Source organism: Limulus polyphemus, unplaced genomic scaffold (genome assembly GCF_000517525.1).
Source record: "Limulus polyphemus unplaced genomic scaffold, Limulus_polyphemus-2.1.2 Scaffold846, whole genome shotgun sequence".
Lineage (NCBI taxonomy): Eukaryota > Metazoa > Arthropoda > Merostomata > Xiphosura > Limulidae > Limulus > Limulus polyphemus.
In genome coordinates this window covers 90,529-105,083 of record NW_013666456.1, presented here as the reverse complement: position 1 = coordinate 105,083, position 14,555 = coordinate 90,529, and the positions used below count along the sequence as shown (strand labels likewise).

At 35.1% G+C, this 14,555-nt stretch overlaps 1 protein-coding gene across 1 annotated transcript in view; it reads left to right on the top strand.

The window, feature by feature from the left end:
• Positions 1-14,555, top strand: part of LOC111086100 (synaptogenesis protein syg-2-like) — an 82,206-nt gene that overhangs the window by 54,932 nt on the left and 12,719 nt on the right. Inside the window, exon 4 of the mRNA XM_022387638.1 lies at positions 11,751-11,884. Within this exon, the coding sequence (XP_022243346.1) occupies positions 11,751-11,884 (134 nt within the window). The remainder of the gene's footprint in view (positions 1-11,750; positions 11,885-14,555) is intronic.

Below are 14,555 nucleotides of genomic sequence, written 5' to 3'. Positions count from 1 at the left end.
GGGACGGCTAGCGCAGATAGCCCTCGTGTAGCTTTGCGCGAAATTCCAAAACAAACAAATAAACAAACAATCCTTCTAATCTGCATTTTTAAATTTAGGATGGTTATGTTTGAGACATGACATCTTTAACCTGGTTGTTTAATCCTTGTGTCACGTAAATTGCCGTTTAGGTTGAAAATACCGGATTCTAATATCACAGACACATGTAGACAAGTCTGACTGCTTAGCTTTGCAAGATGTTTTCCGAGTGTGTCAAGGTGATGAAACTAGTCAATACAGAAACCTGAAAACAAATAAAAAATATACTAACTCGTTAACATTTTATTTCCTACACAAAGGAATGAACATTATAATGTATTCACTATTATATATCATCAGTACATTTTAATGGCACTTTTCAAAGCATATCAAACATTTACACGTTACACGATTTTTATCTTCGTTTTAGAATTTGAAATTCTGTAAAAAAAAAAGAATCGTTATTTTTGGCTAGTTGTTAATAACTTCAGGCTCTCGATAGATTTTCCGGCCTTCTGTGTACTATGATTGTTTCATGTACTGGATCTGTAAAAATATCTGCATGATTATTCATGTACTGAATCTATGAGGAAATCTGCATGATTGGTTCATTTACTGGATCTGTGAAGAAATCTGTCTGTCTGACTGGTTGGTTTTTCCATTTCTGTTGTAAGTAAAGACAGATAACGTTAGCATACATAGAGCTGTATTCGACTTTATAGTATGTACGTCTCAATGATGCAAATGTTAAATTATTAACTTCTAAAGTAACTTCGGGAACTTAACATTTTTGTTTTAATTATATCGTGCATTTACTTTTTTTTGACAGTGGCAATGTTTAAACTTCACTTGAGAACTTGATTAATTCAGTTTCTTTGAAAATTCGATTCCCCACCGATGAGTTCTTAAATTTAAAATGTTCCTTATACATTATTTGCATGAAGATCTTACTGCAATTATTATATTTCTCTCAAGAGAACAACTGAACTTCTGTAGCAGATAAGACTACATTATTTAAGATCGAGTTTATGGAATTATTTACGCAGAATAAGCGTCTACTATCCTAAAATAAAACTACAGAAAAAATAAAATAACAGGTCTTGCACACTTACAGATATACCTGCAAGCGGTTCCTATTTCAGAAATCACACCTCACACACATACACGAAAAGTTATTTCAAAATTGAAGTCATATTCTTAGAAACACGTGACGTCTCATTTCCGAAACAACGACTGCATAACTGATCAGTTTGCTTATAATGCGGTTGATGCATATCTGGTATTAAAGATAAACCAACTCTACTACAGACTTCATTGGAACACTAGAAATATTGCAGGTAATGAAATTGTGTGCATATTGAAGGATGGGATAATACAACCCCCAGTGAGTATTTGGTCATCTTCAGTAGTCATTGGGAGGAAGAAGGAAGAAACTTCTAGGTTCTAGATGGAATTTAAGCACATGAACATGATAATATACAAAAATGCTTTACTTTGCCACAAACAGATACAGATAAATGTCTGAATCCACTCAGTGCGCCCATTTGTTTAATAAGCTAGAACTGGCTTATGACTACTGGCAATATAAATTAGACAATGCAAATAGATCTAAGGCTGCTTTCAGCAGTTAGAAAGGACTGTATGAATTCAGCATTATGCTATTCAGTCAGTTTAATGCACCTGTCTATTTTAGTAGGATAATGAAGCTTGCAATTTGATTACTGCAATGAGAGATCTGCCTCATGTATGTGGATGACATAATAGTAGGTAAGAGTTAGGTGTCCACTGATCATGCATGGGTCTCAGCTTAAGATCAAACAAGAAATCTACAGCTCTCTAGGCTTTGTGTCAGACTATCCTATTTCTTTAGGTAATTTCTTTTAGAAAGCCACATTACTGTCTGAAGTGTTTAAGGCTAATGTGTTTGTTGTATAGATCCAAAGTGTGAATATGCATACCAGCCCTTAAGTATAATTTTCTTAGGAACTGGTGCTGTTTTATTCTCATCAAGAATATCCATTCATCTTGGGTACAAGTGCCAGCAATAGTATAATAGGAACAATTCTTTTACAGATACAAAACGGAACATGTAGTTGCATATGCGAGCCATATGCCAGTAGCTCCTGAATGCTGATACTGCATAACAAAGATGAAAAATATGCGGCTGCTTGGAATTATAGTACTTGTGAAACATTATTATCACCAATTGTATGGTAAGGTGAGTACCATTCAAGTGGACCATCGTCACTGAAATGGTTGATGAGCTTAAAAAATCCAGAATATATTATTGTATATTGGATAACAGTGCTGTAAGAGTACAGCCTAATGTAAAACATTGTTTACGTTAACAGCATGAAAATGTCATCAGATGTCCAGATCATGGATATGGTATAGTGATCAAATCCGATGCAAAAGCAGCATTAACGATTCTGCTTATGGATGTACATCACAAAAGTGACCGATCAGAATCTTTGGGAGGAGCAACTGAAATGCTTACACATAGCTAGAACACTATCTGCTGGGCCCAGCATGGCCAGGTGGTTAAGGCGCTCGACTCGCAATCTGAGGGTCACGGACTCGAATCCCCGTCACACCAAACATGCTCGCCCTTTCAGCCGTGAGGGCGTTATAATGTGCAGTCAATCCCACTGCTCGTTGGTAAAAGAGTAGCCCAAGAGTTGGCGGCGGGTGGTGATGACTAGCTGCCTTCCCTCTAGTCTTACACTGCTAAATTAAGGAAAGCTAGCGCAGATAGCCCTCGTGTAGCTTTTCGCGAAATTCAAAACAAACTATCTGCTGTGCAATAGTAGAACAATTACCTCAAGCTGACAAATGTAGTAATGACACACTGACATCTGACATTTATACAGAAGGTTGAATACATTGTATTAAAACGATTTTGAATATGCAAATCAGCAAGTCACGTGACAACTAAAGCTAATATAAAGTCACGATGAACGGCGTGTATCAGGATTTCATTTAACATTGTTTGGCATTGCGTAAGTAGTGTGATACCACTGTAAATCGATCGTTTTTGAAACGTGGAGAACCAAGATCATCCAGAAAGAGACCTGCAACAAGTTTCACCCTATCCATATTAAGCAAAAGTGCGGAGTCTTGTAACAGATGAGAATCCGTGAACACAAAAGTCAGTGGCAAAATCCATCCATATGCCCCTGGCAACAGTACACAACATAATCAAGAAGAAATGATCTTCATTTGGAAAAGCAACATATGTTACAGATACACAAGTTCCTTACTCGACATATCCGTTCAACCAATCAGCTGGAAAATGAAACACGTATTCCTGTTATTTCATACAAAGACACACCAGTTAAGTCGATGGATGTAGCAGCTAATAATTTCTGTTTGATTTGACTGTTGAAGTCGGTGCTGGGAAACCATTATTCCCGTAAAGTAGATGGTCTATGGAAAGAATGCAAAATGAGTTTCTGTGCTTTCCACATGAGAGCCTTATGACGGACCCTTTTCTAATAGAAACTACGCTACAGGGCTATTGAAGATGCATGGCTATCAGACGAAGCATGATCAGGCGTGGTGTTGTGGACTGTAATGACATGGTGAGGCTCCAAACTAATTTCAATATAACGTGCTCAACTTCTTTATAGTCACTTATGGTGTGTTGTGATCATTATGTGATGTATTTAGCTTTGCTAGAGCTCCAAGTCAGGAGACTCTTTGGACTTTATTTGATAATGAAATTGGCGAGAGTCATGTACTTTCTCAAATATGCACAGACACTTTTTTTTTTACTGCTTTCTTGTATTTACGCTGCAAAGTGGAGTGTACACCGCACAACGTGCATTGCTTAGAATAAAAACTGGCCATAACAGATAGAACAAAAAATAAAATGATTTGAAACACTTGAGGAGATAAATACAGGTAAGGAAGACAAGTTTTGTGTAGTTTTTTTTCTGAGTTTTGGGTATACTTATATCTCTGATATCTTTGTACCTGTAAGTGCGTATAAGTGTCAGTACGCCGTGCATGAAATCTAAAGAGGAAATTCGTTGAAATTGCGACTTGCGTAGTGAAACTATAATTTCATTTCACCTTTAATATGAAATTTTAGGGTTTGGGCTGAGACAAAGAAATAGTAAAGTTCAGTTTAAAACCTGCTATATATCAGTCTTCCATAACTAGAAAATAACGCGTTTTAATTAAAATGTATTAAAAAGTTTTGTGCAAGTGTTCTATATTTTATCAGTTGGCGTACTCGTAAACAGTCTTAGACAAATATTATGTACTACAGTGATCATTATGTTTGTTTGTTTTTGAATTTCGCGCAAAGCTACACGATGGCTATCTGCGCTAGCCGTCCCTAATTTAGCAGTGTAAGACTAAAGGGAAGGCAGCTAGTCATCACCACCCACCGCCAACTCTTGGGCTACTATTTTACCAACGAATAGTGGGATTGACCGTCACATTATAACGCCCCCACGGCTGAAAGGGGAGCATGTTTGGTATGACGGAAATTCGAGCCCGTGACCCTCAGATTGGGACTCGAGTGCCCTAACCACCTGGCCATGCCGGGCCGTGATCATTATGTAAAAGCTTATACGTGATTGACCTTATTTTTGTATCATTTCTCACCTGAAGTACAGTTTGTACTAAACTAAAGGGATGGATTAGAAATCTGTAAATGTTTGAGCTGAGTGTATGTCTCCAGTTGGTGTGTATAATTGAAAATATTTGGGGATATTGTACTACAAGTTTGATCTGACATAACACTGTGGTATCATAAGACTCTAATTCTGTCATCGTCTTGTGAAGGATTGTTTTTCTACTCTTCTCTGCTCTAGTAGTCAAAATGCCCAAACTAGCTATGATGTCGGCCAGTAATATCAAGACCCCAGCACTTACTTAGAGTTTGCGCAAAAACCTTTTTTTAATCTGCTATACAATGTGGATATTTATAACTTACCTGTTTGGCATCAATATATCTGAATACTACATCTTCTATATAATGTGAATAATCATAACTTACCTGTTGGGTATCAATATATCTGAACACCACTTCTGCTATATAATTTTAATATTTATAACTTACCTGTTGGGCATCAATATATCTGAATACCACATCTGCTATATAATGTGAATATTTATAACTTACCTGTTGGGCATCAATATATCTGAATACCACATCTGCTATATAGTGTGAATATTTATAACTTACCTGTTGGACATCAATATATCTGAATACCACATCTGCTATATAATGTGAATATTTATAACTTACCTGTTGGACATCAATATATCTGAATACCACAATACAGGGTGTCCGAAAAGTCTGGATCTATAAACACTTCAACGAATTAAACAGAATGCGTTCCACATGCTGTCCTTGTAAACAAATGTGAAGACAGTATTTCCATTCTCTTGGAACACTGCTAAGTATATTATTGTCACTATCAATGGTCCGACACTCGTCGCGAATTCATTGTTTCAGATGTTCGGTGCCCTCGATCTTCGTTTCTACAAACGTGTTTTTTCTCTCTCTGGATGGCCTGTATTAAATTCGGCAGCAACCTTCAGTTAAGACTAACAATCTATACCACACAACAGGATTAACTCGACCATCTCATGCTTTGACAGCGCCACAATCAGTCATGTATCTGAAATTAAGAAAAGTTGCAAACCACCTATGTTTCCAGAGTTTTCGGACACACTGTAAGTATAGTGCAACATGTGATGTATGGATCTGGAAACTGTATAGGTAAGTGTTGTCATAACCCGGATTCCCAAACATTGAATAACTATCTATAATAACGTAATTATGAGCGAAGCAGCTTGGTTATTAATAACCTTTTACCACGAACATTCATAAGAAAGGAAACCTTCCTATGTTTAGAGAATAAGTTCGGTTAATTAAGCTAAGTCTAGCTGGAAGCGACGTAACTCTAGTTCGGTTTATATGGTTTGTCAGAAGTAGGAAAATACACACCTGTCACTGTATAATATATGTATAATTATGATGACTGAAATTAGAGTACATTACCTCATTCTCTAAATATTTTTTTTACTGAAAAGAGTGATACTGATTTGCAGTAACATTATGTTTTTTTGCCAAATTTCACACGATCACTTCCACTTGAAGATATTTTATTTATAACCTTCCCCTAACTATACCCTTCGATCTACTACGCTATTATCTTTTTGTTTTATATAAAAAAAAACACTCAGCCTACTGATTGAGCCTGTAAAAACAAGAATTTAGATAAAGGCAATAACTGATTAGAATTGCAGGTCAACAGCTAACAAAGGAATGCAAATATTTTATTTTTGGTGGAATTTCATGCTAAGATCTCACAGAAAAACAAGTTCATTTACTTAGGTCCTCCCTCCCCCTTAGTAGGTCAACGTTAAACTTAGTACTTACACGCTAAAATAAACAAAAAATTACCTTGTATTGTTCTAATCCTACAATTACATAGTAAATAAAGCACTCTCCAGCGTTCTATCTTTCCATTGTTGTCATATATAGAAACGCCAAACACACTTTTGTTTACACAGAATCTCTATATAATACGCATTTTATCTGAATTTTACTATTTAAAATGCATCATACGTCAGTGTTACTTTTCTTATTTTTCACAGAATCGCTATTTTATATGTATCATATGTCATCCTTACTTTTCTTACTTTACCCAGAAACGCTATTTAAAATGCATCATACGTCAGTGTTACTTTTCTTATTTTTCACAGAATTGCTATTTTATATGTATCATATGTCATCCTTACTTTTCTTACTTTACCCAGAAACGCTATTTAAACAGCGTCATGTATCAATGTTGCTTTTCTTACTTTATTCAGAAGCGCTATTGAAACTGCGTCATGTATCAATGTTACCTTTCTTACCACATGAAAAACTATAAAAAGGAAACAAAACAACTCTTTATTATAAATTGAATGCAGTTTCATTATAGAGACATTTCCACAGCAAATATTAATTTTTTATTTTAATACTATCGAATTTAATTTTGAAACTTTATGCTATCCCACTACTTTCAATCAGTAACCTATATACGAACCATTCAAATGATAGATTACTTGTCTGCCCTGGTTCTCTAGCTTATATTGCGTTGCGTAGCATAAAAATGTAACATGCCCATGAGGGTATTTCATAAGCGCAATCTAAGAAAAAATAGGAACACTATAACCTGGTTACGCTTTCCTCTTAAATGTTCTGTATTTTGTTTTTTCATGAAGTTTAACTAAATTTTGTAAAACAATATGATATATTGTTAAAATGCATTGAATATAAAAATGTTCTGAATATTTACATAAATGCTTGATGGTGGTTAGTTATAATAACTCTAGATAAACCAAACCTATAGCATATAAATAGTTTTACAAAGACTAAAAAGAGAGAGAGAATAGGAAGAACTTTAGAAGTGATGTTTCAAAATCAATATAAATACAGACTAATAATTTTAATAGCATTTCTGAGCACGTGTTTAGTTGGTGCTTATATTTAGGTTTTTCATTCTAACACCTTTACGTTGAACACGTCTTTATATACACATTTTTGTTTTGGTTACATATTGTGCATATGAGCTTTCAGAAAAATTAGTCCATCGAATTAATTTTGGGCTTTGATAATGAGACGTGAAATTAGTTTCAATGTTCGTGAAAGCAGAAACCACTAATAATGACTTAGGTCAAACAAAACAACCTATGCTTCTAATAGACCTCGCGCCAGTACTCGGAAAGGCCCATAAACATATTAACTTTAATACTAACAGTTTGTGTATTAACGACTGTGATTTTACAACGGTGTGTTTTTAACGGATAGTAAACATCAAAATCGTTAGTCATTTGAAGATAATTACGCGATTAAGTTGTAAAGTAATACCATTCTGAAAGGAATCTGTTAAGTCTTTGGTATAAGTCATTATTAAGTTTATAAAAGTAAAAGTTAGTAAATCAATTAATGAATAACGAAAATAAGGTTCACACCAAAAAGTTTTGATTGTTAAATCAGTCTTAGAAAGCGATTGCTTGAGTATCTGGAGCTCAAAATGAATACACAAATATATGGAAAAATGAGTGAAAATCATATTGTTGAATACCAGTAAATGGTGAATTTTTATGTTACTGTTGTTGGTGCTTTGTTTTCTAGAAATATTTCGCCCAGAAAATCACATATGCTCCTAAATACCTTAGAGACAACAGGAAATGATATTTAAATTATTATATAAGAAACATTAATTCACATTAAATAACAAAACCAGAACCATCGCCAGTTTTAAAAAGCAATTTCCAACAATTTCAGTCCTCACCAGCTCAGCTAGGTCATTGACAGAGAATGTTACTAAACGGATTTTGTTGTGTATGATTTGCTGTAGTTCTTAAGTTTTCAAACGCTTTTTAATTATTTTTTGTTACAAAGTAGACTTTTAGGCTATTAATTATTTAGGTTAATTTTAGTAGATTGTGTTGCTTCACATTTCGATGGGGTGAATTTCAATGTGAAAATACGTCACATTAGGTAACAAGGACTGACAGTGACAACAGTGCTATATTCGGGATGTAAAAAACATTAGGTTCAGGTAGAATCAAGATTATTATTGGTATTTTGTTTAGAAAATTGTTTGTTTGTTGTTAACCGCAAAGCTACACAAAGGGCTATCTGTGCTCTGCCCTCTGCGGTTATCAAAACATTACTGATGAGCCACCCTGAGGTATTTTTAAAAGAAAAAATTAATAATATACTTGACTTATAATCTAGGTTAAAATTATCCATTTTTGAGATTTTATGTTTGGTAAGATGTTTAGGAGTAAGAAATACAATTGTAAACTGTAATAAGAATCTAGGACAAAAATTGGAAATAATATGTACTATCTAAAAAGTTTAGTTTGTTTGGAATTAAGCTACACAACGGGCTATCTGTGCCCTGCCCACCACGGGTATCGAAAACCGATTTCTAGAGTTGTAAGTCCACGGACATTCCGCTGTGACACTGGGGGGCCTATTTAAAAAGAGCTTTGAAACAGATAATATTTGAGTCTCAATATATATATATATATATATCGTAGTTTTAAGTATCCTTAATGGCTTTGGGCGTAAAGATCATTAACTCAAGAAATATCGTGGTATACGTATTTTAAGGATAGGTATTTCGAAGTGGGCGTCAGACTAAATTTTGTGGTAAAAATTCCTCACGTTTTTTCATCATACCGTAGAATATTTCCATTCGTAAATAAAAGTGGTTGAAAAAAGTGAAATTAATGTGGCGCTCACACGCTGCATATTAGTATGAGTTTTAGCCGTATATGGTAGGGAATTTGAACACCGAGTAGATGAATTAAGTACGAGACTTAGATAAATATGTTTCCCGATTACCATTCCCCCCCCCCCACTCTAGTGGCTAACAAAATTTTAGTTATGCTCATATCTATAGGCTAGGCATATTTATTTATATAAACTGACTCTAAACGGTTTTGAATTGATAAGTCCAAGCTATCTGCTGAGGTAGCTGTTTCTTACAGGAACTTAATGTAGTTTTTATTTACACAGTGACTGGCACGGAACTATTGATTTCCTCGAAATACTAGCCTCACTATAAATCAGATGAAAGCAGGTTCCTTTCGAGCACGTAGGGAATTTAAGTTTCTGGTTAAAAATTAGTTCGTTTCACTAACAGTTTCGAAAAGGATTTTAAAATGTGTTTTGAGCTTAATTGACAACAAACAAGATCAATCGTTTCTCGTTGATACCACAAACATGTTTGTATTTCGTTTCGTTTCTCAACTGTACTTTAGCATATGCATGCGGAAAAGGATTTCTTTCTGCTTAGTTGACTGAAGCTTTAGAAGTTTTATTCAACTACGAAAAGCTTTTCAAGCTTTAATCCAGCATCAGTATAATAGAACTGACGTTTTCTTTTTATTTCTGAGAGAATCTTTAAATGGTTTAGTAGGAAAAGATGTTCTGGTACGTTGATGTCTTTCTTACTTTTCTTCTTATACGCTCATAGTACTTTCGAATTTCAGTCGAGAGACTTTATCAACAATATAAAAACTCCATATAAGATTGATAACTTCCGGATGAGACTCGGGACGCAGACTTTGAAGAATAAATTGTACTTTAAAGTCGTTCTTATTAAAAGGAATAGGACACATAAAGATAACACGTATAGTGATTTCAACAGTTATAGATGACGCTGCTGCATACCATCAATGTTTGTGTTTTGTACTAAAATCATACAATGCAAGTGTCAGCTTTCAAGTCTGTATTTTTCACTGGATTATTTCAATGACTATTTATATCTTTCAAAAATAGACGATTCGTAACATAGCACGAATTAATCAGTTATAACAGGAAAGCCATTCGAATGCTATTTTACCAGGTAGCATGCAGTACATGAAATATTTGAGTTAAATGTAACTTCAATTATACGTAATAAAAAAATTACGTTGATTATTAAAGATCCATTGTTCTAATCGTGCTACCATCTGATGGTAGTATAATAACGTGATTCAGTTTTAATACTTTACGCACCACTATCCAAATATAACAACTTTCACCTCACATTTCTCCGTTTAATTTCTAATTTTCTAATCTGTGATATACTAAAGTACACGATCGCAGTACCAATTATGTTGTTAAAGTAATTATCTTTCAGGGTGGCCTAAGGTCAAACGTTTCTAAATTGCTAGTATATAACTAGTGCAGTGTTATTTCTTGTGGTTAGGATCTTATTGTTAACAATGACGTATTATTATAAATACTAACTAGACCCTTTAAGCCCCTATTTTGGTTTTAATCAACAATAATTTAACATATAGAAACTTATTTCTATCTATTTATCCATCTATCCGCCTGTCTGCCTCTCTGCTTCTTTGTTCGTTTATTAACTGTCTCTGTTTCTATCGCTCTGCTGATTGGCTGCGTCTCTAAAGCTCTGTCTTCAAAGCTATATGTCTGTGACTTTAATTCCTATTTACGAAAAATAATAAAACATATCTTTTCCTCTATTTTAGAGTCTGTATAAATATATCCTTGTTGTTTTTTCTGGGTAAGAATGTTTCATGTATATGCACCCTTGTTTCTCTCTTCTTTGTGTTAGAGTATGTATAAATTCATATTTTTTTATTGGGAATTCTCTACATATAAGCTCAATTTTCTTCTCCTCTCTTTATTTTAGTCTCCATAAATACCTCTAGTTTTTCGGATTAGGAATGCTCCGTGTTTATGCTCACATTATAACGTGCTTGCATATCCATGAATTCAATACTGTGTCTTTATTTAAAAAAGAAAGAAAAGAAAACGTTACTCAGTAGGCAATATTTTATGGCGTCTGAGTCTTAGGCTTTTACAAAGAATTTCCAGACGATTTCTCCTTTCCTTTGAAACCATTCAGTAAAGCACCAGTCTTTTCTATATGTCCTATCTTTAATGGAACTGTCAGACCTAAGAGGAACGTTTCCGAAACATATTAGTGACAGCGTTGCAAATACCAGGGATATTTGTCACTGAAAAGAATAATTCCAAAACCATAGTGGAACATGCTGGTTAGGGATGCCGGTGGAACAAAAGTCTAACCAGACAAACATAGATAAAAAGGTCGACTGTGCTCTGCTTTACCAGTGTGTGGTTATTTTCTTTGAGTAGACTACATTTTCGCTTAAAGTGTGAAATGTTATATATTAGTTATTGTTCTATTTAAATCGAAACTTCTAAATTTAGTACTGGGTTTTCTTTACAGTATTGCCACCAGATGGCCCTACTATCCATGGCGGTCAACCAAGATATGACATTGGAGATATAGTCAACGTGACATGCAAGTCAAACCCGTCTAAACCCTCAGCAAACTTACGGTGGTTTATCAACGGCAGAGAAGTAAGTGCCTGTAATACTGTATAACCACCCCATCGAGACCAAACATTAACTATGAATTATGTTTAATATCATAACAAGCAAAACAGTACTCAGAGAGCAGTTAAAATGTAATTCTCTTCTTTATATAACTTCAATGTGAGGGGAGTTTTCTTTAATTATTGATTTTGGACTGGAAATTTTAAAGTAACATTAACGAATCGTAATGGTGAAATACTTTGCACAAACTGTATTATTCTATACAAACATTTTTATGATTAATGAAACAAATGTTATTAACACAGTTGGTTTTTGTTTGCTTGTTTTAAGCAGTAAGCTACGCAATGGGCTGTCGACGCTATGCTCACTACATGGATTGAACCACTAATTTCAGTATTATAAGTTTTCAAGCTTACCGCTGAGCTATTACAGAGAACCACGGTTGTGAAAACATTCAAGTTCTGTATGTCACCCCTAATATGCCTCATATATTTTATAACTATAACATTATAAAGAGAACCACGGTTGTGAAAACATTCAAGTTCTGTATGTCACCCCTAACATGCCTCATATATTTTATAACTATAACATTGTAAAGAGAACCACGGTTGTGAAAACATTCAAGTTCTGTATGTCACCCCTAATATGCCTCATATATTTTATTGTTTGTTTGTTTATAATTAAGCACAAAGCTACACAATGGGCTATCTGTGCTCTGCTCACCACGGGTATCGAAACCCGGATTCTAGCGTTGTAAATCCGCAGACATACCGCTGTGCCACTGGAGGACAGATATTTTATAACTATAACATTGTAAAATAAATAATTAGTACAAGTGAATGATTAAAGGTTAATATCTTTCAAAGTAATACAAGGATATATTTGCAATCTGCCCAGCGCAGGGAGGCTTCTGAAGGTTGTGAATCTTCAAGCTTTACTCTGAGCTGACGAAGAGCGCCACAGTAAGAAAAAACATTTCAAATTCTCCATTTCATCATTTATATATTTAGTGAGGAAATCAATCATATTTTATTGCATATTTTATAAGAATAATATCGTAAAGTAAGTAATGAAGAATTAGTGGTTATTAGAAAAGTGAACGTGCGAGGAACGATAAAAATAAATGTTTTGTAGCATGAAGTCTGATGAAACAACAGAGTAACACTAATAACCATCTGAAATGTTTCAATACGCTATTATTCATGATAGTTAATAATGGTGGGTTGAAAATTATTATTAGTTTTATAATGAACTTTTCTCATGTCGTTAAACTGCATTTACACTGGACGCGTAAGATGCGAGCCGAGCGAACAGTGCGAGCGCAGTGACACAGTATCCATCCACACGAAACGCAAATTTGGAAGCAATCCAAAAGACTAGAAATAGTCACATGACACGGACCATATACATTTCTATGTGATTTGATACATTCCTAGTTTCAGTTCCAAAAGTACACACTAGAGATGAACTATCAAATTGTATTATTGGATCAACTTACTGCAACATCCAGTGGTTCAGTGGCAAATTTGTAGGCTTACGACGTTAAAAACCGGGTTTCGATACCCGTGGTGGGCACAAACACAGATAGCCCATTGTGTAGCTTTGTGCTTAACGATAACCAATCGAACAACCAACTGCAATCTCAACTCTGTTTAAAAGATAAATCTTATTCTTTACAAATTCATTCTTTAATCCTTTTTGTTTACCAAGTTTTTAATTATCTAAAATTACATTATTATTATTATTGCTGCTCATGGAACCTAAGCAGCAATATCTATTTAGCAAAGGTGCAATACTTAACTTACACGTTAATTTCTTTCAGCTTAAGGGCAACTCTAAAACCCCGTTTGAAATGTCCCGACGACTATAGAGTCATATGATCACACTATTTCATTAAAATAAAGAACTTTCACTCCAAAAACGTCTGTTATGTTCAGTCTTGCATTATCGTTTTAGGAAATATCTTTATATATGTGCTTAATTTTGCAGTTGTACACCAGAGGATACCGCTGCAATTCGTAAATCAATTTTCATGATCCACGTTTCACATGCTTCCGTCTTTTGAGCTTTGTCAATGTGATAATCTTGATTTTGATTGTTCGGTTTCATTCAACCCCCCGAGGCGAGAAGGAAAAAAAAACTGAGCTAGGTTCTGTTTACTCTATTTCAGCGGCGCGGCGAACTCCTCCTAGCGGTGCCGCTCGAGCCACCAGCTTGTGGATGTTCCCAAACACTGCAATAATTTTAAAAAATTCGCCCGCGTCGCTCGCGTTCAGTGTGGCTGCACCTTTACTTAAAAATGATCGCTTCTTCATTGTTTCGGTACCGTACAGCATAAAATCATTTTTGGTTGTTTGTTTGTTTGTTTTGAATTTCGCGCAAAGCTACACGAGGGCTATCTGCGCTGGCCGTCCCTAATTTAGCAGTGTAACACTAGAGGGAAGGCAGCTTGTCATCACTACCCACCGCCAACTCTTGGGCTACTCTTTTACCAACGAGCAGTGGGGTTGACCGTCACATTATAACGCCCGCACGGCTGAAAGGGCGAGCATGTTTGATGGAATACGTACTTTGTCATTAATCTGAAAGGGCGAAAATGTTTGGTGGGATTCGAATTCGCGACCCGCAGATTGCGAGTCGAGCACCCTAACCACCTGGCCATGACGGGCCGGCAAAATCATTTTGACTGACTGTG